The 23,692-nt window shown below is 35.2% G+C and overlaps 1 protein-coding gene across 1 annotated transcript in view; it reads left to right on the top strand.

Annotated features, from left to right (window-relative positions):
* Nucleotides 1-23,692, top strand: part of LOC145670291 (protein O-mannosyl-transferase TMTC2-like) — a 700,866-nt gene that overhangs the window by 331,410 nt on the left and 345,764 nt on the right. The window contains exon 3 of the mRNA XM_081738753.1: nt 559-673. Coding sequence (XP_081594879.1) covers nt 559-673 — 115 coding nt within the window. The remainder of the gene's footprint in view (nt 1-558; nt 674-23,692) is intronic.

Genomic DNA, 23,692 nt, shown 5'->3' with positions numbered 1-23,692 from the left:
ATTAAGGCAAGTCATTGATGATGAAATGGAAGTGGAAGGAAACGAGAATATCACGGGAAAACATTCGAACACGATGTTGTCCATCACAAACTTACTTGAGTGGAGGGATTGAACCAAGGACTCCACGCGCTAGAGGTAAGCGCTCTGTTACTGAGCCATCGTGCCTCCTTTCCTGTCCTAGAGTTACCATATTTTTAAATGTAAAAATGGGCAAATTTTGAACTATTATTATTATTTGTTCAAAATTTCATCCGTTTTATAAAATTGGGTATACTGTAACCCCAGGATAGGACACTAGAACGTTACATTCACTGAAAAGGTAGTTTGGGTCTTATAAACTAAGAATGAATGTTGTTCAGCTTTGTGAATAAATGAGAATTATATTTTTAAACAAGAAAAGGATTAATTTTCGATGTTTCAGACCTTATTGACCGTTATTTTAACTTCTCTTTCATTTCTAGTAATCTATTTCTCTAATAAATGTTGCTATGAACAAACTACATAATATCGGAAAGTAATTTGTTGTGTTTATTGTAACTTGTTTGCTTTTCCTTTCAGCGTACGGAAATTTAGGAAACATTCTGAGCTCGCAGGGCCGGTTGACTGAGGCTGAGTGGGCTTATAGAAAAGCATTAAAGTACAGAAGCAACATGGCCGATGTACATTATAATCTGTGAGTATTAAGTATATTGTTTCTTTTTTTCTGTATTTTAAATGTAAATTTGACATTTATATTATTCACAAGAAAATATTGCGTATTGATAGTATTTGTTTATCTGAATTGTCTATATTTAAAGAAAAATGAAAGAGAGGATCATGTAAAACTCGTACATGAATTAATAAGAATACCCGAGGTAAGAATTAATACGGTAAATAAGACAGTGTACTTCCGTCTTTCATATTCCTGTTCTTGGGGTACGGTGGTACAGCGCTTACCTCTGTTAGGTGGTGTTCTTGGTTCAATCCTTAGCCAAGTCAGTTTATGGTGGACAACATCGTGTCCGTGGATTTTGTTGCGTATTCCCATTTCCTCCCACAATCTCATTCCACTAATTCTTCCATCATCATTCATTTGCCTCAATCATTCGTCTCCCTTCGCCTAACAGGTATAACCGTGAGACATTACACTGATTTCTTGCATATTTCTTTTCAGATTGCTAATCTAGATTATGTTTTGTATATGAAGAAAATTTTGCGTATATTTTAAGATAAACACTTTACTGAATTATAAAAATATAGTTCAGCAGATCAAAAATAATAGATAGAAACGTTCATAATGACTCGTGCAAGTGGCAGGTAAAATTACCACAGAAACTTATTCATAGAGGCGCAAGTTCGATCCTTCATTTCCTTTGAGTCAAGTACTGCTCTGGACGATATCCAAAAACTATTATAATCTCTCTTTTAGTTTATAAATTTTACTTTATTCTATTTAAACATCAATGAATAAATACTCATTTTAAGTAGCACTGGTGGTAGCAGTTGTATTAGTATAGCTGACGTCTTGCACTATTTTACTACATAGTTTATAACTTTGATAAGATTAATGATCACTAAATTAACAGTTTATTTTGCACCTTATGATTTTTTTAAATAATAACTAATATAGTGCATTATTATGTGGTGGATATGTTAGGTGCAAACATTTTCTTTTATCTGCGCCAGAAATCGAATCTAAAGAACTCGTAGACTATCCTAGAAGAATTAATCGCATTCAATAACCAGTACTATCAACATCAAAGTACTTTGTCGACACTAACCTTTGTCATTTCTCTATCTTCTTCTTTAGATACGAACGATCATTATAATTAAGCACGAGTATTTTGTTCGATTAAGTTCCTAAGGGTTATTTAAATAAATAATCCCTGGACATACACTTATCATTTGTCGAACAATGCCAAACATAAAACTTTCCGATATTTCAGCATGAATGAGTACATACTGCACAAAAATATGTGAGAAATTTATTTTCAAAGCTTAGCACCAGCAATATATAACTTTTTTTTTAGAGATTTGAGAGAGTTTTTCTATGATTCATCTTTCAATTAAAACACACAAGTGCAGGTTATGCTCATTTCAAGAAATAATTCTCACTCAGTCAAACTAATACATAATTATGCAATTACAATAACTCAATAAAAATTGACAATAATACAATAGGTTCCAGAGTTAAATCTATAAGGATATTTTATATTTTTTCTTTCGTTTTAAAGGTACATGCTGTTGTATAGGTTTATTATTTCCTTATACTTTTTCTTTGACTAAATACAATATTTATTACAAAGAGAGTCAAACTATAATTAATTATAACTGAGAGCATATATATACTTCATGTATACAGTATTTTCTATAGTTCAGCTATTTTTATATATCTCTGAGAAATGCTTTCCTGTAAAATTTGGGAAATTTCTTTTATTAAACGGTAAATATGATGTACACTTTTCCGTTTTTCTTTCTTTTTTTTTAAAAAAAAACTCTCATTTTTGAATATATAACATTTTATTTCCTACAGTTGAGGAAGAGAAGAAATGCAAGAACGTATGTGCCTCTAAGTCAGGGATTAATACGAGCTTCATCATCAGTGCGTGCAGATTGTCGTGTCTCGAAGCGAGTGAGAATAAAAGCAAGATCAGCAATCTGTCTACTCATTACAACCTCTGAGAGAGACTCCTATTAACAGTCACGTACTCTGCGTTTTTTCCCCTGCATTTTCTCATTTCCCATACTCCTTGCCGCATGAGTGCTTCTCTTGTGTTGCCTTCCAAGCATCTCAATTTGATGCGTGACACAGAGTTGAGAGCAATATTTAAACACTCGATGGTCTGCATATGTGCACAGTTAAACACTAACGCTATATTCCTTTTATTCTGTGCAAGATCAAAGCAATAGGCATTGCGAGTAGTGATTATTAGAAAAACGTATGTGCGAATTATGTTAGTAAAGCTTAAATGACATTAACATTATGAGTAATATTTATTTCTAAATACAGGTTTTTATCATGGGAAAGGACTTTGTTTACCATATCACCTCATTTCCTCTTTAAAATATGCGGGAATAAAGGTAGAAGTAATCCAGAAACATTTGTCGGTAAAAACGAGTGAAACATAAATCACACCAACCAAAGACGTACTGAGTTTCGTTTCACGTCACAAAATTAATACGTAAAGTTAATACCGAAACTGGACGGAGATCTCTAATTTCCACTTGTATTTAATACAAGAATGATATATTTTTTGAATCGCTTAAATCATAATAAACGACAGTTGTTCCATCTCTTACCGTTTTTAATATATGAAGATTAACACTGGAATACACACACAAAATATGGTTATCTGAATACACACGTAGAGTACCAGGACACCCCATTTAATTAAATACTACTAAAACTAATAATAATCTAACTTTAACGAATCTATATTACTATATAACACACAAGAATACACAATATTAATTTCTTTGCATTTTCAACAAACATAGTGACTTCTTCCCACAAAAATGCATAATTTCTTTTTGTGCTTAGCACAAACAACCATCTTGTATCGGTACGAAAAGATTTTGTATCTCCATCCTTGTTCCTGGGACATACTCAATATTGTACTTGTTTCAGAAGACCAGCTGTTAAACCACATATAGATGATGGTCTGTCTTCAATATCAAGAATATTTTTGATGCCAGTAGAAAAATTCGTGGGAAAGATTCTTCTTTAGATGTTCCTTCATGTGATTATAGGTAACTGTATCCTCAGTTCTTTAAGAAACTCCTTGTATATGATTTCCTTCCGTTTTCTTTTTTTTTTTTCTAAAATAGGAACGCCACTTAAAGCTGTATCACTTTCGATATTTTCCTCAATATCACTAGTGTAACCTGCACTAATTTTATCATCTTCCGATTTTGTTTCAACATTATCATCAAACCTCCTAATGTTACGTTCAGAATCAGAATCATCTTCGTCTAGAATATTCAACACAAAGCCTGTAAAATTGATTTAACCTATAGTTACTTTCGCCGTCATAAAGTACCGGTATCAATTAAACATACATAAATTACCTAAAACGATTTTCGACAACACTGGATTTCACAAACGTAAACATAAACATGAGGTGCTGCAGAACCCACTCCTCATTTATCTTTTGTTCTGAAACGAAAAAATGGCTTTACAACTACCCTTTAAAGTCAAAAGCGACAAAGCTATAAGTGGTGTTTCTATTTTCGGAGAAATCACATGCAAGGAGTTTCTTAAGAACTGAGGACGCAGTTAGCTAAAATCACATGAACGAGCGCCAAAAAAGAATCTTCCCACTAATTTATCCACTTGCATTAAAAGTATTCTTCGTCTTGAAGACAGGCCATCATCTATACGTGGTTTAACAGCAAGTCTTCTGAAACAAGCACGATATTGAATGTGTCCCAGGAATAAGGACAGAAAAACAAAATCTTTTCGGACCGATGCAAGATGCTTGTTTGTGCTGATCAGAAAAAGAATTTTGCATTTCACGCAGGAAGAAGTCACTATGTTTGTTCAAAATCCAGAGAAATTAATATTGTGTATTCTTGTATGTCATACTGTAATATATATTTGTTAAAGTTCGATATTATTATTTTTAATTGTATTAATTAAATTGGTTGTTCTGGCACCTCACGTGTGTATTGTAGTTAGCATATTTTGTATGTTTATTCCTGGGTAAACCTTCATTTTGAATAGAACGATAAAGGTCGAGATGTAACTTTTTCTTGGAACCCCCTGAATCAATTCTAAGAAAATCGCCTCTCAGTCTCTTACAGTTTCCGCTCTACATCGTTCAAAGTTAAAAACGAGAATGATATATTTCTGTGTATCTTGATGTGAAGAGAGGGTTATGGAAAGATGAATCATATTCTTGAAACGCTGGATATATTACAAGAAACTGCTTGGCATATATCTTAATGTTTTTTGCTCCAAGAACATTATTGTTGAAACTGAAATTTTTAGTGGGTAAACTAGAGTTGAGATGGAATAAACGCTTGGCTTGGTTAATCGATTGCATACCACAGTTAATACAATATTATCGTTTTTGTCTATGGTGATCAACTTTTAAACAGGAAATTGCTTATGCCATTTATGCCATTTCAGGCTTGAATAGAGGGTTAATGGAGATAACAAGTCCTATTCTTGGGACGCGGAATCGTTTCTAGAAATTGTGGAACATTAAACTGAAATATTTTATTTCATTTTTGAATATCTTACTTTAATGAGGTTAGTGTTCGTTGAATTCATGGATGTTAAATGGCTCTATGCTTTTATAATCATGACCAAGGTTAGGGTATAGTGCATAATTCCTTCATTTACTATCGTAATTATATACAGAGTGTTTCAAACCAAGACCGACAACGTTTGGAAGGTGATTTCTGACATCAAGATACGACAAAAAGTATAGACCAACCTGGATGAACAAATGCTTCCTTTCGGAGTTACAGGATAGCGAAAACATGAAAAAAATGAACTTTAAAGATCCATAGCCCCAATACTATAGCACCGACCGTAGTGAGGTCAAGATTTCACTTAGGAACTAGTATTGCCCTATCCAAATATCCATGTTTCAAAACCCTGTGGTACTCACGCAACAATTTTTATAGAGGGGGTTTGGCTTAGGGCATTTAATTTGAAGTACTCACCAACTCCCACTATAACAATTTGAGCTATGGACCTTTAAATTTCATTTTCTCATGTTTCAGACAGCCTATAACTTCAGAAGGAAGTATTTATGCACCAAAGTTCGTTTATACTGTTTGCTTTATCTTGGTGTCAGGAATCACTTCGGAAATGTTGTCGGTGTTGTTTTGAAACACCCTGTATATTAATTTCGAATAAATATGTTTTTACAAAATATCTGTATTTCAACCTAAAAGTATCTACTCATCATTATCTAAAATAGGACAAAATATTTCTTTTCACAAAGTAGTAATAGCAACAGTAACGACACGTGAAAGTTGGCTGAAAGAAATAAAAGTCATCGCTAACAACGAATTCTTATCACGTCGTCGGTCTGCTGACGGCCAGATGCTAAAGGATTTTGTGGTAAAACCAGTTTGAAATACCAGACTACTTGTTGGCCAATGATCATCTCTGCCAATCTGAACATCGATTTAACAGATACTTACTGGGGAAGAGAAAATGTACCGGTACGATGATGCTATTTATCAAAGCTTGTGTTGTCTTATAGAATGCAATTAGTATATTATTAGTTGTATTTTTGTCCCTCTTTCCCTATGAAAGAAAGATGGGCTTCCCACATCAAATACCGGATTGCAGCTTACTGCTCTTGTTTGGTTGACTGTACTGTGATACTCTCAATGAAACCATACACTGTTATTAATTGTATGTGTATAAAAGGAGATAATCTTAATATGCTTTGTTTTTAAAACACTTTTATAAAATACATTTTACCTATCAAAACCAACTAATATGAAGAAAGAAACGTATGCTTATATTCACAAATAGCAGTTGGTATGCATTGCTTTGAAAATTTGCTCTTTAGTGAAAATGCCTATTATTGACGAGAGCTGATTGTTCGTATGTATTAATATGTTTGTTCAACGATTCTCTTTGATCTACTTTTGTTTACGAAGTACTAGTGTAAAAAAGAAAAAAGTTTGTCATTCGTTAAGAGGGCTGGTATATGAAAACGTACAACAGTCAGCCCAATTTTTTCCATTGCACTCGGTACTTTATGTTTGTAAACTATTTTATGTGGATGGGTGAAAGTTAAAGCGGTATAAGTTATAATTTGTCTGAATAACATAAGTTTTATGATAAACAAACAGCTCTTTCCTTTATCACTAGAAGTTTCACAATCAAGTGTTGAAATCTGCCACAAAACTCGATATATTTCAAAATTCTGTTAACAGACTAACATTTTTATAGATATAGTGTTTGTGTCTCAGTATATATCTATCTATATCCATATCCATATCTATATCTATATCTATCTATCTCTAAACAGGATGGATTTTTTAAAGTCGGACGAGCCGTTTAGGCCGTACATTCTTTATGCGCTTAATGTTAAATGAAAATGCAACGTTTCCATTTACCTGGAGCCCCAACAAAAGTGAATGAAGTTATTGTCTTTTACGCTAAAATATCGATGGCCAGCCCTCATTTCAAACAGTAACTTCATTCACTTATGTTGTGGGTCCATGTAAATGGCAACGTTGCATTTTCATGTAACATTGGACGCATAAAGAGTGTACAACCCAAATGGCTCGTCCGATTTAAAAGAAAAATCCTTCACTTTAGATTGAAAACATCATATTTGGGAACGGATTTCCTCTTACATTTTGTTGTAACTGATAATAACAGACTTGCCCTATGTCAGGGAACTTTTGAGACACCCTGTATATGTATACTGAAAAAGAGACGTATACTTCTGTAACTTTCGCTCGTGCATATAAGAAAATGAACTGGAATTTTGTTTTTATAAGTAAAGATTTGATGCTTTTGCTACATAATATATATTGGAGAACGGAGTGGTTTAGTACAACAATGCTCACATCAAGTACGATGGGCTCCTAGATGTATTTTAGGCAATGTGATTCAATGATGGACATCTGAATGCCTATGGGTATTTTCGTTGTTATCTCTCAGTTTTCTCTTCTACCAATTATTTCATAATAATTTACTTCTCCGTCTTCTTTGACTTTAAGGACATAACCATAAAGTCGTTAACGATATTTCCGAAATTGAAATAACCCGAAGACAAGGCACTTTGGTGAATACAATGTTCAGAAAATAGCTAATGTGAATAGTTCATTTTCTTTAAATGCGTCTGGTATGCCATTACTCAAATAAACATTTTAATGTTAGGGGGCTATGTATGATTCGTAATGTAAGCCGAACACATTACTAATGATTTCTATGAAACAATATACGAAATTGTGTGCTATTCATGACCAATAGTTCTCGCAGAATTTGAAAGTATCTTGGATTACTCGGAAATATATATATATAAATAGTTAAAACAAGTTAATTCAATCAATAAGTAGTCTAACTTGTACAACATAACTTGAAGACTAGCTTTATTTTCCTTCTTGATTGAAATGGTCGAAATTTAAATTTTCTCAGCATGTGCACTATATGACTCACATATTAAAGTGAGTGTTAAGGAAAAAAGATCTTATCTTCTTCATATTTCCATTACCACTTTCGGTTTCACTATTAATTGAGAAAGTATCGGAACATAAACCAAACTCCTTTACACGCTTAATGTGTAACACTACCACAGGTTTAAAAATAAAGTCAAATGAGGGAGAAAAATAAAATAAATTTTCGATATCAAAACTAAGAATAAAAAATCTTTTAGTTTTACGTCCCACGGTTATGCCGGTTAGGCTAAAGAAGACGGTGATGATGAGAGATGAGTGAAATGGTAGAATGAAGAAAGTGGGAGGAAACGGGAGAACCCCGAGAAAACCCACCAGCACGGTGTTTGTCCACCACAAAGTTCACTTGGCGGGGGCTGGGATCGAACCCGGGACCCCAAGCACCAGAAGTGAACGCTCTCCCACTGAGCCACCGCGCCCTCCAACTAAGAATAAAGTAGCCAGAAGAGCTATTTACGGAATTCCTAATCATGTTTCTAGTAATAAGTATAATTTCACTGAATTTAATTGTAGTATATGCTTCCAGATTAGATTAAAAAGAGTGTCCAATATACAATTAAACCCGGAGTTTGGAATAGTGGAAATTATGAACCTGAAGTGTTACACAAATAATGATTATACCAAAATGAAGCCTTGTTCATGCATATATTTTTAAACCAGCAACGATTGAAGTACACTAGGAACCACAGTGTTTCCAGATGTAGCACAAGCTGTTTTTTTTTTTTTTTTTTTTTTTTTTTTTTGCGAAACATGTAAATTGACTCATACGTATGGATGTTCTGATGTTAATTTTCAGTTTGTTTAGTTGGAGTAGATTGGAAACTATGGAGCAAAAAAAATAATTTTTCGGTTCCACCGATAACTAATCGGATGAAGTCTCTGTAACGAGGAACTAGGGAATCGTAGTTTTCATAAATTAACACTCTGAATTTGCAATCCTGCTGATGTTTCAGTGCATCAAAAGGTGTGTTAATGCTCTGTCTACATTATCCAATTCCTGAAAACAATGAAAAAGAAACTTTGAAATTATTATGATAAAACTTTTACTTACATGCACCCTGCAAAACTGCCCCTATCAGAAACGAGTTACCAGCTCTACAGTAGATGCTGGAAGTGTCTCCTGTTTTTATTTAAACACTGGTTCACTAGTGCTCTCAAACGGGTCGGGTCAGGTCAACTCGGGTCGGGTTATCGGGTCGGGTCAGTCGGGTCAGCTCGGGTCGGGTTGTCGGGTCAGGCTAATCGGGTCGGGTCAGTCGGGTCAGCTCGGGTCGTGTTGTCGGGTCGGGTTGTCGGGTCGGGTCAATCGGGTCAACTCGGGTCGGGTCAATCGGGTCAGCTCGGGTCGGGTTATCGGGTCGGGTCACTCGGGTCGGGTTGTCGGGTCGGGTTGTCGGGTCGGGTCAGTCGGGTCAGTTTACTTTGGTCAACTGAGTTTAGGTTGAGCTTAAACTCGGCTGGAGTCGAAAGCTGCTGTTTTTTACTAGCTGCCTAATTAAAAATAGCAATTTTCAATTGATTTTATAGAAACCATAAATCTATTTTGAACACTTGCAGCTAGTGTTTTTATGATAAATGCTTATTTTTCTACTTGTGTGTACTTTAATTTTTAAATGTGGAAGATTGATTTTACCAATCGACTGTAATATTAATATCTACGCCAATATGGAGTCTGGATTTAGAACAAAACTAGAAGTTATTTAAGCAACGCCAAAAGAGAGATTGGATATGGACGACCAAGCCCAAGCAGGGCCGCGGTGGCTCAGTGGTAGAGAATTCATCTCTGGTGCATGGTGTCCAGTAGCGTAGCTAGAGTTTTTTCAGGGGGGGGCAATGAAGGGCCCAGGAGGATTTTGAGGGGGACATCTCCTATATATATATATATATATATATATATATATATATATATATATATATATATATATATATATATATGTGTGTGTGTGTGTGTGTGTATTCAAGGTGAATGTTTCCATCTTTATTGTTCATGATTTTACTCTTTGGAAAACAGTGAAAATATAAGAATTTAGTACCACAAACAACTAGGATTCATTAATGCAATTGATTTCTAATATAAGTAAATAGTTATTTAATCATGGCGTTTAAAATATGTGTAGCTGGTTGACTTAAGTGGAAGCAAATACACTTTTACAGGTAAAGAAAATAACTTATAGGTTCATGCCTCTATTTGAAGAGGATCTTTCTATTCGTGTGGGCAGCAGCAAACATATCCACAACTTGTTAAAGATCTAACGATTTAGCAATTTTCTTCTCAATATAAAGTAACACTAAGTTTTTCAACCTATCATGAGTCATTGACTTGCGTATACAAGTCTTTAATCTTTTCAAAGAAGAGAATGACCTTTCACATGTAGCACTAGAAACTGATATAATCACAGAGATGATACCTAGCTTGTAGGTTTCTAGGAATGCGTTTTTGTAGACACAAAGAAGATCAACGAAATTCGTTAAGGAATCAGCTTTCGTTTTCTTCTCGTCTTCATACAACTTAATTGTTAGAGCAACCCACATTATGCTTTATTTCTTGTTTAATTATGCTTTTTTTTAAATTATGCTTTATTATTAATTTCAATGATTATTTTACTTAAATCGTGTATAATGTATATTTATCATACATCAAATATTCTAAATATCTTGATCTATTTATTGATATTTTTTTGCAACTAGTTTCTGTCATATTTAATGAACTTTCTACTTAATTCATTGTAAAGAGATGTGCTTTGCTCGAATAATTTTTTTCTATCATTTGTGTGCGCCTTACAGGTACATATATACAGAAAGGGAAAGTAAAAGATGCCACCAAAAAGTACAGAAAGTGCTTAAGTTCAAAAAGAAAACATAACAATACAGTGATGACGCCAGAGGGGGGCAAGGGTGGCGAGCGTCCCCCCTAGTAGCTACTTCTGCCCCCCTGACTGCCACCTAGACTGCCCCCCCAGACTCGTACAATCTTTAAACATTCTTTATGTAGTATTATATATCAGTATCATAACCAATCTCATGGACAAATTGTAGTCTACTTTCCATGAATTTACTATGTGGCAGATTAATCCTCAAGCTTTCTTCTTTGAGCGTCTGGGTATGCACGCATATTTCTGTTTTCTAATTTAGCCCCTTTTGAGGTAAATTTTAGTTATACTTCTTTCTTATGATTTTTAATAATTCTGCCTAGCGAACAATAGTAGATTTGGTCGACTTGTTTTCTTCTCATTGGATCAACTTCGATTGGAAACAAAAGAAAGGTAAAACCAGTTACGTAACTTGTTTGTATTTGTCCAGGTTTGAAGTTTTCAGTTTCATATTTTGTTTTATTTAAAACTTCTTTTTTCTGAAACATTATTCTCGGCTTCCAATATTCAGAGGATGTGCTTATAATAGCTTAGTTTGCAACTACCAGGGCTTAATTTTTTGAAGGAGATAAAAAGAGTTGTGTTTTCCCTTCCTGCAAATGATAATAATAAAATTGTGGAATGAAATTGATTCCCAATAAAATGTATTGTCAGAGTGCTGATCTTTAGTTAGTAATTGGTTTATACTAGTGCTCCTTTACTTATTTTGTTTCAAAGTACTGACGTGACGTCTACCATATTGACTAGGAACTGCTGAAAAATTCGTAGCCCAACCCAGAAGGAGTGCACGTGGATTGGTGAAGTTTTACTTCTTCTTCTCTTCTCCCGAGAGTCAATATACTACCTTGTACAGTGCTCCAGCTTTTGCAGAAAAGTTAAAAAAAAAAAAATCTAGATTTCCTCGCACCACTGTTCGTAGCACTACCCCTATCTGATCTAAAATGGCGTCTTTCAAGTGTTATTTAAGTTTGGGAAATAAGTACACGTAATAGTTAGACGGAGCTAAATCTGCGGAATAAGAATGATGATCTAGACATTGAAATCCTAGATTATGCAATGTCAGTTATGTTCGCAGGAGCTTGATGGACAGGTGTATTCTCCTGAAGGAACATAATTCCTTTCTTTTCATTTTCCGCAGCGTTGAACTTTGAATTTTTCTTTCAGTTTTGTAAGTAATGTAGAGATTCTGGATTAAATATCTGACCATTGAGGAGGTAGTCTACCACTCCATACTTATACCAGAAGAATGTTCCAAACAGTTTCTCAACCTACTTCTGTGTCTTGAACTTCTTGGGGCGATGGAGAAATGAGTGCTACTACTCCATTGACTGTTGTTCCGATTCAGGATCATAGTGGTACAACCATATTTCATCTATGGTTACTATTCGTCAGCGAAATTGATCAGCATTACGGTCAAATTGGAAGAATACTTCTCTTAATGCCGTTACATTTTTATTCTCCTGACATATATTTTGGGAACCGATTATGCCGAGAACTTGCGCATACCCAAGCCATTCTGAATTATGCTACCGACGAGTTCCAAAGAAATGCCCAGAATCCCTGACACAAGTTTTGCTGAGAAGATAAAAACTGAGAAAGCGGGGTGCAGACCTCAGACTATAATAAATATAAATAGCTTAAATTATTTTTGTCACACAAAAACTGGGGTGGCCTAGGCCCTCCGGCCCCGGGCTATATCCACCACTGGCTGAAATGCTGCAATTTTCAAGAATAATGTCACAAATTGCATCCATGATTCCAGGAAGAGTCATTGCTTTTAATCATCCTGGATGTAAAGCATAATTTGTTGAGAAATTGCTACGTTTATACTAAGCCACTTACTTCTTCACCACTATATATAACGGAGGAGAGTCCCGTGGTGTTTCACTGATTTCCTAATTAATTTACTTCGGTGACTTTCCTTGGTGGAACAAAAATGTTATAACAGTAAGGATCTGGATTGGAGGCCTGAGAAACAATAAGAATTTCATTATTAATATGAAAATTTATATTTGTACATACAGAGATATGTTTTTCTAAACTACGATTTCATTTTTCTACCTAGTACCTACACTCCTTCTGGATTGGACTACGACATTTTCAGCAGCTCCTCGTAAATTTTCTCTCTGTCTCTCTCTCTCTCTCTCTCTCTATATATATATATATATATATATAGAGAGAGAGAGAGAGAGGGAGAGAGCGAGTGATACGTAGCATATAGACGAATGTGTTACTTGTAGCATACGCGAAAGTAATTCAATTTATGTTTAGGCTTCAAAAGTTTCATTGAAAAAGATTTCATGTGCAGACGTTACTTATTTGTTAGTTACAAATTTTATTTGAAATAAGTTTAATTTATAATCATATAGATCTAACATAAAAACAGCAACGAAATACACAATGTAATGTAAAATAAGTCAAACGTAATAAATATGTTATTTTTGGTATGGCAAATAGCCGCCCCCGAAAATGTATCTGCCCCCCCTTTGTCCCCCTAACAACTTAAAGCTGGCGTTGTCACTGTAACAATATAGTATGGAGTTCTTGCATACTATTCATTGTTGGCGGAAAAAATTTCTTCTTTTACTTTCTTTTCTCCACATCAAAGGATTACACCGAAAAGTTTACAGAAATGAAAATAAGCTTTTCATTGTTGCATTGTTATGTTCTCAATGATTTTGCATTGTAAATATTGGCTTTAAAAAATATTAACACAGTATGTTAAACTTTCAGTTAAAGAGAATTTTCCAAGAATTGTGCTATATATTTTAAATTATGCTTTATGCTTTATTTTCTAAAATTATGCTTTTAAAACTAGTTTCCCAATGTGAGTGCATTTTGGCGTTCACCCAGTGTCGTGACCATAGTGCTCTCAAACGGGTCGGGTTGACCCGACCCGACCCGACTCGGATCGGGTCAGTTCGGGTCGGGTTACGGGTCGGGTCAACTCGGGTCGGGTTGTCGGGTCAGTTCGGGTCGGGTTGTCGGGTCAGGCTACTCGGGTCGGGTTGTCGGGTCGGGTCAGCTCGGGTCGGGTTGTTGGGTCGGGTTATTCGGGTCGGGTTGTCGGGTCGGGTCAATCGGGTCAGCTCGGGTCGGGTTGTCGGGTCGGGTTATTCGGGTCGGGTTGTCGGGTCGGGTCAACCGGGTCAGCTCGGGTCGGGTTATCGGATCAGGTCAATCAGATCGGATCACGGTTCGGGTCAGTCAGGTCGGGTCGGGTCATCGGGTCGGGTCAGTCAATTCGGGTCACGGGTCGGGTCGGGTCAGTCTTCAACCCGACCCGACCCGACCCGTTGAGAGCACTATTTCACACATAGCACCAGATTGGCAGCAACTTTACGAGGATTAGAAGTGTCAATGTTCTCAATGGCTCTGCGAATGTTCGATTCCATTTCTTGAATAGTTCGAGAATTCTTCTTGTATACCTTTTGCTTTAAGTAGCCCCATAGAAATGAATAGCAGTGCTGCCGGGTGCATGTAAGTAAAAGTTTTTTCATGATAATTTAAAAGTTTCTTTTTCATTGTTTTCAGGAATTACATAATGTAGATAGATCCTTAACTTACCTTTTGATGCACTGAAACATCAGCAGGATTGCCAATTCAGAGTGTTAATGTATGAAAACTACGATTTCCGTAGTTCCCCCTCACAGAGGCCTCATCCTATTAGTTGTCGGTGGAGATGAAAGTTATTTTTCTGCTCCATGATTTCCAAGCTACTCCAACTAAAGAAACTGAAAATTAACGACATAACATCCATACGTATAAGTTATGTATCAATTTACATGTTTTGTAAAAAAAAAAAAAAAAAAAAAAAAAAAAAAAAAAAAAGATTTACACCTTCGGTTACATCTGGCAACACTGTGTGGTTCCTAGTGTATTTCAATCATTGCTTTCTAATTTAAAAACATATGCATGAACAGGGCTTAATTTTCGTATAACCATTATATTTTCTTTACATATATTAGTAATTGTGGTGGTTCTTCTGAGAAGTCATATCTGTAAATAATTATTATTTTTATTGTTGCAATATAACGAAGAAAAGCCTCTTATTGAGTGAATTACTGTATACATCTTTCTAAACCTGTATAAAGCATTCTTCCGTTATGGTGATAAAATTTAAACTTTTACCAGTGTGATTTACCCCACGAACCGCCACTAAGTAGGTGGTAAACAACTTCAAACGTATTAGAATTCATTTAAAGTATTATTGAAAATAAACAGAAGTTCATTACAGTTATAATATTTTATTGGAAACGTATTCTCTTCGCAAACGTTTTATAGAAAAGTGTGCATTCTAAATGAAATAGACTTTACAAGAATTATTTGTGTAATAAACGCAACATACGTACAGACCATGATGTACTAATGAAATCAAAGAATTTCTAATTGATGCTATGAAAGAAATATTAACTTACATCTTCATATGTTACTCCCTGCATGAAAAAAACTGTTACGATGCAAAGTGCAAAAACACGAACATATTATCCTCAACCATATGCAGACTCACGTCTGTACATGTAATGGTAATAAATTCCTGCTCACCCATGCCCTTTATCTGCGATCCCAGGCAAGATATCACGTTCTGGGGTTTTCATTTGGGTACATTTTGCAGGGATAATCCAAATTTACATTCCTAAATTGCAGTGCAGTGTTTTGACAAAACCTTTGCGGATAGATGGCGTGTCGAGAGGGAATTTGCTCTCTAACCAATTCATAGTACAACACATATGGAAGAATATATGCACATACATATTCACTCATTCGCTCTCTTGCTGTAGATATAAACTACGTATATTGGAGATTGAAGAATCTGAAAAAATATCATTATGTTTTTCTTTCATTAAAATTAAAATGTGAATCATATCATGGAGAAAGTAATCAGGACCTTCATTCATGTCTTTACAAACAATCGTTCTAATTCTATATTCCCGTCTTTCTCTCTCCCTCTCCCTCCCTCTCTTTCTTTCTTTCTCTCTCTCTCTCTCTCTCTCTATGTATATATATATATAGAGTGAGAGAGAGAGAGAGAGAGAGAGAGAGAGAGAGAGAGAGAAATGAATTGGATGGATGATGAATAGGTGTTTTCAAACACGTAAAACTGCATCTGATCAGAAGTACGCTAATGTCACAAACTCAAATATAAATAACCTAATAATATTATTAACCTACGAACGAAGTATTAGTTCCTGTAGAAGAAATGATTCTTCATTGTATCGAAAAAATAATATTTGATTTGATTTTATAGTATACAGGAAAGAAAGATCTGATTATACTCAGCAAGTCAAAATTTTAAAAAATCTGTTATTAACTTAATAACCAAAACCCTATAGACTCTTTCATGATCGAACTAGGTTCCTCATTAACTTATTTTTTAATGTACATGTGTTCCTTTTCTGTCTTGCTAGCGGAGGAAAGTGCTGTATATAGTTCACTTTGTGAGAACAGATCAATCAATGTTAGGTATTAGGTATTAAAGGACAGTGAATTTGTTTAACATTACACGTAATATTGAACGTTATACGTGTTTTCCGTAAAAGTTCGAACAAACCAGTTTCTATAATATTTTCATACGTACAGTCTTATTTAAAGAAAAATTGACCTTCTGCTTCTCTTTGGAAACCTATTCACTCCTACTTAAAAGTTCATTCTTAATACAAATCAATCAAATGTAGGTTCTCGTTGGCCAATTGAAATTTTTATTTAGAGCTCAAGTATTAGAATTTCCCACGTATAGTTTGTAGCATATAGCCCTTTAAAATGGGTGGCTAAGATAGTTTTGAACAGGACTGTATATACTTTGAGGATATTTCGTAAAATAAAATAAGTTATTTACAGTTGTTGTTAGTAATTGTAATATTGAAAAAATAATAGTATGTACTAAACATGTAAAATTTTGAAACTTTTAAAAAATGTACAAGTTACCATTCAGTTATTACGGCCCTTGTTTTGAAATATGTTCGCGACTGTCGAAATGTTCGAGACTCCCGAAATGTTCGGGACTCTCAAAGTGTTCGAAATGTAAGAAACATTAGACAACTTCGAGACACTTGAACTGTTCGAAGTCTCGAATTGTTTGAAAGCAGCAAATACAGAAATATATCAATATGATCGCATTTGTCGAGTCGCTTGAATATTTTGAAAAGTTCGGGATTATCGGAGTGTTCGGAAGAAAGAATGTATTCGAGGTTATCATAGTTGTATATAATATGTATTACATATATGCAGGGTGTTCATCCTAAAACTTCTCTCCTTAGAAATGAAGTGAAGGAAAAGTTTTTTCCTCACTGATCTGTACAAGGTTTAAACAGTCTGTCAGAAGATAGAAAGAGGAAGGGAAAACGTGCATCACCCGAATGGAATTGGAATCCAAGACACCATTAGTCTACTAATAATCACTTTGCCGATTGCGCCAATAGCGGGGCAGGCAGAAAAATAATTTTGCATATGATTTCGAGGGTTTAATTTAAAGTTCTGGACAGAAACAGCTACTGATATAGGTAGAGGTAAGGAAATTCGATAAGGCTGAAGACTTATCAAACTTCCATTTCGAAAATTTACTATCCGGCACTCGAATGCCTTCAAGTATTTGAGATTGTCGTGAAACAAACCTTGAGAATTTTCGGTGCGAAGCTTCCTATTACAGGCCGTTCTGTCTGTCTGTTTGTATGTGCCATCCGACGATAACTTTCGAACGAATTGTCCAATTTTGATGAAACTCATTTTAAAATGTTCTCTTTTGCTTTCACCAGACACCTATTGTTTTGGTTGCCACACGACAAGGGAAATTTTCCCGAATTCAAGTATTTCTTCTTACTTTGAGCGTAGGCGTGTGAAAGCTGCGATAACTTTCGAACGAATTGTTCGATTTTAAAGGGGATTGGTCTAAATGGATATGTCAGATATCTGTTATTCTTGGTTACTTTACGATGATAAGATGCCGTGCGGCTCTGGGACATTATCAACCTGGGTACCGGGGAAGGGGGGGGGGAGGATGCGGCCGAAGCGTGGTGCCGACAACACCACATTCATCTACGACTGAGATCAAGAAAGTTTGGAGAATTAACCCCACACTCCCTATAAGCCGTCATGGCATGGTGCTATGCACAAGGGAGAACTTTACACATGACAGAACAGAGACTAAAGGAGAATGAAATGAAATGAAATATTCCAGTTTAATGATCTACTATTATGTCTGTTAGGCTAAGGGAGAAGGATGATTAAGGCAAGTGAATGATGATGGAATAATTGGTGGAATAAGAATGTGGGAGTAAACGGGAGTATGCCGAGAAAACCCACGGACACGATGCTGTCAACCACAAACTTACTTGGTGGGGGATCGAACCAGGGAGGGACAAAAAGGATGAAAGGGAGAGGGGAGAAGAACATACATGCTCTGACTTACATTTCAATGGAACTGATTCAACTTCCAAATCAAATTAAAATAACTTTCGATCACTTCTTAAGGAAATAAAGAAAAACATTATTTTCTCCAGAGCTCTCTCAGCTGCTTCGTATATTGTTGCAAACAGACTTTCAAAGAAATATGGTCGTGTAGTTACTTTCCTTGCAGTTGTTGAAAGAAATATTATCCCTTCTGTCGTGTCGTGCATACAATAGACTACTTATCATTGTTTCTTTCTTTTCCGAAACAAAAAGCTAATGTCTTTGAAACCGATTGCGATTACATTGAACTTCGGTTGTAATTTTTCTATGGGAAACAAGGTTATACTGCTAATTTAAGCTGAAATGATGCTGGAAAGTGTGTTTAAGTTACTGTAGTGAAAATGTCAGCGAAAAGATCATATGGGATCAGTGTTTCTTTCAAAAGCTATGTTCCGCGGGGGGGGGGACCACTTCGTATTCCGAGGGGCACTTCTAGTACTATTCTATTTATTATTATATTATAGACGTATTATTTTGGTCTCCTCCGGGGGGGGGGGCACTCTCAGAGCTCCGGGGGGTAGACCCCGTAAAAATATGTCTGGAAGAAACACTGTATGGGATATTTGGATCATTTTGAAACTTGGATATTTGGATAGGGCACATACTAGTTCCTAAATAAAATATTGATCCGACTACGGTAGATCCTATAGTATTGGAGCTATTGACCTATAAAGTTCAATTATTCATGTTTTCGGCAGACTATAACTCCAAAAGGAAGCACTTATGCACGCAGGTTGGTCTATACTTTTTGTTTTATCTTCGTCTCCGTATAGGGTTGCCAGATTTTGAAATTAGAAAAGAGGGGGATTCTAAACCGTAAATACTGGTGTGAACTTGTGTATTACAAATACTGACGATCCTTCTGACCATTTTTTAGTGATTTCTTTGTTAAGTGACACTTCCAATGTACTTTTCTAACAAAACTAAAGTAAAGCAAATTTAGTTTTTGCCTTTAATGTTTTATTAAGTTCAACAAATGAGTCTCAAATTGTAAAGTAAGTATTAAATAAGTATTACAGTAAGATATCTCTAATAAGGATATCTGTAAGACAAGTTTTCAAAAAAAAAAAAAAAAAAAAAAGCGATATATGCCAGATGTTGTTCATACGGTTTTCTCTCTAAGAAATAGAAAATAATTTCTATACTTTTATCGTAAAAAAGCTAAAACATATTTAGGAGTCTTGGTCCACCTCATAAAATTTCTAATCATTTTCAAAGATTGCTACTTGAAATCATACTAACATACGAAATTATCACAATTTCACAATATATGAAATACAGTATAAACATTTTAAAAGAAAAAATACTAATAATGAATCTAATCTAAACAAAGTACTAAGGATACCGTAGTTCGATTTGCAATCATTTCTGAATATATAAAGACTACTTGAACATACAGATTACGTAACAACATAGACTTGTTCAGTTCAACTAGACAGAATGTTATCAAAGAAATACGCACCCATTAGATCATACATTGGTATTCATGGGCTGAACCAAAATGTGTATGATTATGCCAATTTTTTTAAAATACATTTTTAGTTCCCTTTAATTTTCTTTAAAAAATCTCTATTGCATAAAATCTTATCAGAAAATTCTACGCATGATACGTCTTTCATATTGTACAAAACCAGTAGTAATAATTTGACAGTTTCTACGTTCATCTTGTTTCTGTCATCTGTCCACTCGCGATTGAGATTGAGATAGAAATGTAGCACTTTACGTTGAATATAACAACACTTTATCAACAAAATCGTCTTAGATGTTTTCCCAATCAAAAAAGCGAGTGTTTTTTTGTGATTAAGAGATGATTAATCGGGGGACGAATACAAGACCTGAAAATCTGGTGGTATCCGCTAAGGTCAGGTAATATAGCAATCCTATGTCAGGAGTAACCTCCCAAACGTTGGCGGTGTTGTTTTGAAGCACTCTGTATAAAATAATGCACCACGTTATTCTGAATTGATGCAAAACTCTTACGTTTTTAAAGCCTACATTATTCGTCCAGAAAGCAATCTTCCTCCATCAAACGACGCTTCTGGATACGCTAGTGTGTGGATTCATCATAATGTACAAATCGTATCATAATGTATAACATATGCTACACTGTATATTCCCAACGAGGAAATAGATTTATTTCCGTTTTTCATCTTCATTAAACTTAGTGATGATTTCAAGATTTTCCCCGGGTAAGCTTACCATACGTTCTAGATTCAAGCCTGGTCCGGAAAATTGTCTGGGATTAACTAATGCCCAAATTTTTAAGGAAAATGGAAGACCGGGGAATTTCGCTGTGTTTGGTCAAGTGTTTGGCTTACAATTCTGTCTTGTGCTGATATTTATGAAAAAATCAATAGCGATGACGTGTTCTTCGCAAGAATACTTTTCTCAGGAAAATAATTAAGACAATAATATAAAAATATATTTTAAGTATAGAAAATGACCATAAGCATTTTTGGAACTTAAGATTGGACTTTTCTTAACTTCTCAATAAACACACACCATTCATAAAAATATCCAGAAATTATGGTAATCCTATACCAGGGATTTTGAATACACGGATGGTGAAAGTAGCAAAAATACTGGTAAGCCACGGTGAACATGATCAGAGAAATGTTTGTGGAGGAATAATCCTCCTGAACAACCCCCTAAAATCACCACTGATTTGACTAACATTTATTTCAGTGAAAGGCTAAAGGGGGAGTTTGCGCCCAAAGCATCATCATATCTGATTGCGGCAATGTGTGAACTACTGGCCATTAAGAAAAAGCAAACACGGCAGAATATAACACATTTGGCTTAAAAATAAAATTTTGCTACAAGATTTTAGCAACAACGTACGTGATTAATATGGTTGAGGTGTTGGGCGTATACCGTATGAAGAGCAAATTACCCTATTTGTACGTGTAAGACCGTATGTCTGGCAACACTGATATAATAGTTGTCAGCAAATAACAAACAAGAGATAAAATTCAGTAAGAAATTGAACTTCCTGTGTGTGTGTGTGTGTGTGTGTGTGTGTGTGTGTGTGTGTGTGTGTGTGTGTGTGTGTGTGTGTCGGTCGAAAAAGCAATCCCTTTCTGTACGCTTTCCTTTCTCCTCACAAATACAACTTTGCATTAACTTATCAGATGAAAAAAGTTGTTTGACTACTCGTAGTTTGGCTGCAAGAAGGAATCATTGGAGAGGTGAAGAAACCGAACTGTCCATCACTACTTTTGATAATACAAGAAACTTCGATAATACTCGAACTTTCGATAATACCCGAAACTTCGATAATTTTAGAAATGTCGATAATACTCGAAATTTCGATAATAACCGAAACTTCGATAATTTCAAATACTCGAACCGTTTCGAGTAACCGATAACAACTCGATAAATTTTTACTCCCCAAGTTCGATAGGTCCTCACCCTTATCGAACACCCCTAGCTGAGGTAACATGAGTCTCAACGATTTTAGTAGGCGTGAGACCCTTTTTAGGACAGTCAGTCTGAACCCGCGCAAATCCGATTATACACGACAGTAAAATGACTATCAGCACAGACAAAATGTTTCGCAAGACCCGAAGAAAGAATGCACATCAAATTGCAGAACTCCTTATTCATCTCTAATCGAAGCAATCAAGAAAATGAAAATAACACGTAATTAAAATCTTGTGGTATTATTGCGACAACCATTACAACTTTATATAAATATTTTTCTTTAAAAAACAATTAATATATTTCTTCGGTAGTGTGAACAGGGATTTATAATATAATACTTATAGTACATGATAGTTTAAATAGAATAAACATAAATAAACTAGTTATTTCCATAACCAACTTAAATCCTACCTATGCTACCATCGGTTAAATTTATGCTCAAAGGGCTAACAAAGATATTTTTGTGCACGTGATTCTCGAAAGAGGTACTTGCAATAGTTTGGACTCCGTTTTAAATATTTCACATCATTTTAAACAGGCTTGACGCTGAAACCTCAGTTAATAGATCAGTTTTTAACGCTATACATCCTAAGTTCCTGAAAGAATGACCACATAAAGCTAAACTTGACATATCTATATTATTAATGAATTCTACGTAGTTTGAGATACTCATATGAAACGTGTATGAATACCATGAAAACACTTGAATATTTTATAATGATTTCACCAGGGAAATGCAACTTGGATTTCTCAGTAAATTAAACAGATTTTCAACCTAAATTTAGTAAGTAACAACATATTTAGTATTAACGTGTAAAAGTGGAAAACGTAGTTGAGTCCAAACTATTAAATGAAGATATACAGAGAAAGAGAGATCAGCAAATATTTAGGTTACATTCAGCCTTCAAGCTACGGAGAGAAAAGTTCTTTTCCCGGAGGGGATTATGAGAGTTTATCGGACGTACTTCGTTGACGATACGAGCAAGTTCAGACCAGAGGATTGAAGCGACAGACAGGTAGAAGGATTAACTCCACGAAGTTCGGAAAACCTGAGGTAGATGGTGTTAGAAGTAGTGGAAAGAGAGAGGAAAACTGAGTAAGTGCCTGAAGGATGAGTGTAGTACAGGGTTCGAAGAACTATCTCCCACCGCCCTCTGTGCCTACGACAGCCCAGTTATGATGGATCGTATCGCGGGCAGTCAATCCAAACTCTTTCCTCTTTTACGTGCTTCGTAAATGTGTGAAATATTTGGTCCTAAAGCAAAATGACAGTCTACGAGGGACTCTCATCCAACTTAGTCGTTTCGACTTCATTTCTTTCTTTCTATCTTTCTTTCTTTCAAAATGAGTTGGCGTTACGAGAAAAATCCGTACATTCCCTTCACTCCTGATTTCAAATGTAAGAGGAAAAAAGAAAAAAGTAATTGGGGAAAAGTAACTAAGCGTAAAAGCATTTCGTATAATATGCACTTAGCGATATTCTTTTCAGAAAGCAACTCGTCACGTTTAGAATTTTGGGTGTATTTTGTGCTCGATTTATATAAAAACGCATCAGTTCTAAAAGTTCGTCTGTTTCGAGTGAATAAATTCATCGCTTACATTGATATAAACAGTTGATAGAGATATCGAACTATTTGTAAAACCCAAGAGATATAAAGGAGCCTAAAACAGTGCCTGATTTAAACATCACTTACGCTAAAGCAATCGGAAGTGGGCATGAAAACAGACAATAGTACGAACTGCCGATAAACTTTTAGTAATAGTCTTATGAACTTATCTACTAAATAGCATGCAATTTGTTTAATAAAACAGGTGTG

Source organism: Thermobia domestica, chromosome 14, assembly GCF_964235325.1.
Source record: "Thermobia domestica chromosome 14, izTheDome1.hap1.1, whole genome shotgun sequence".
NCBI lineage: Eukaryota > Metazoa > Arthropoda > Insecta > Zygentoma > Lepismatidae > Thermobia > Thermobia domestica.
Note: the sequence above shows the minus strand (reverse complement) of the source record. Positions and strands in the feature narration are given on the sequence as shown.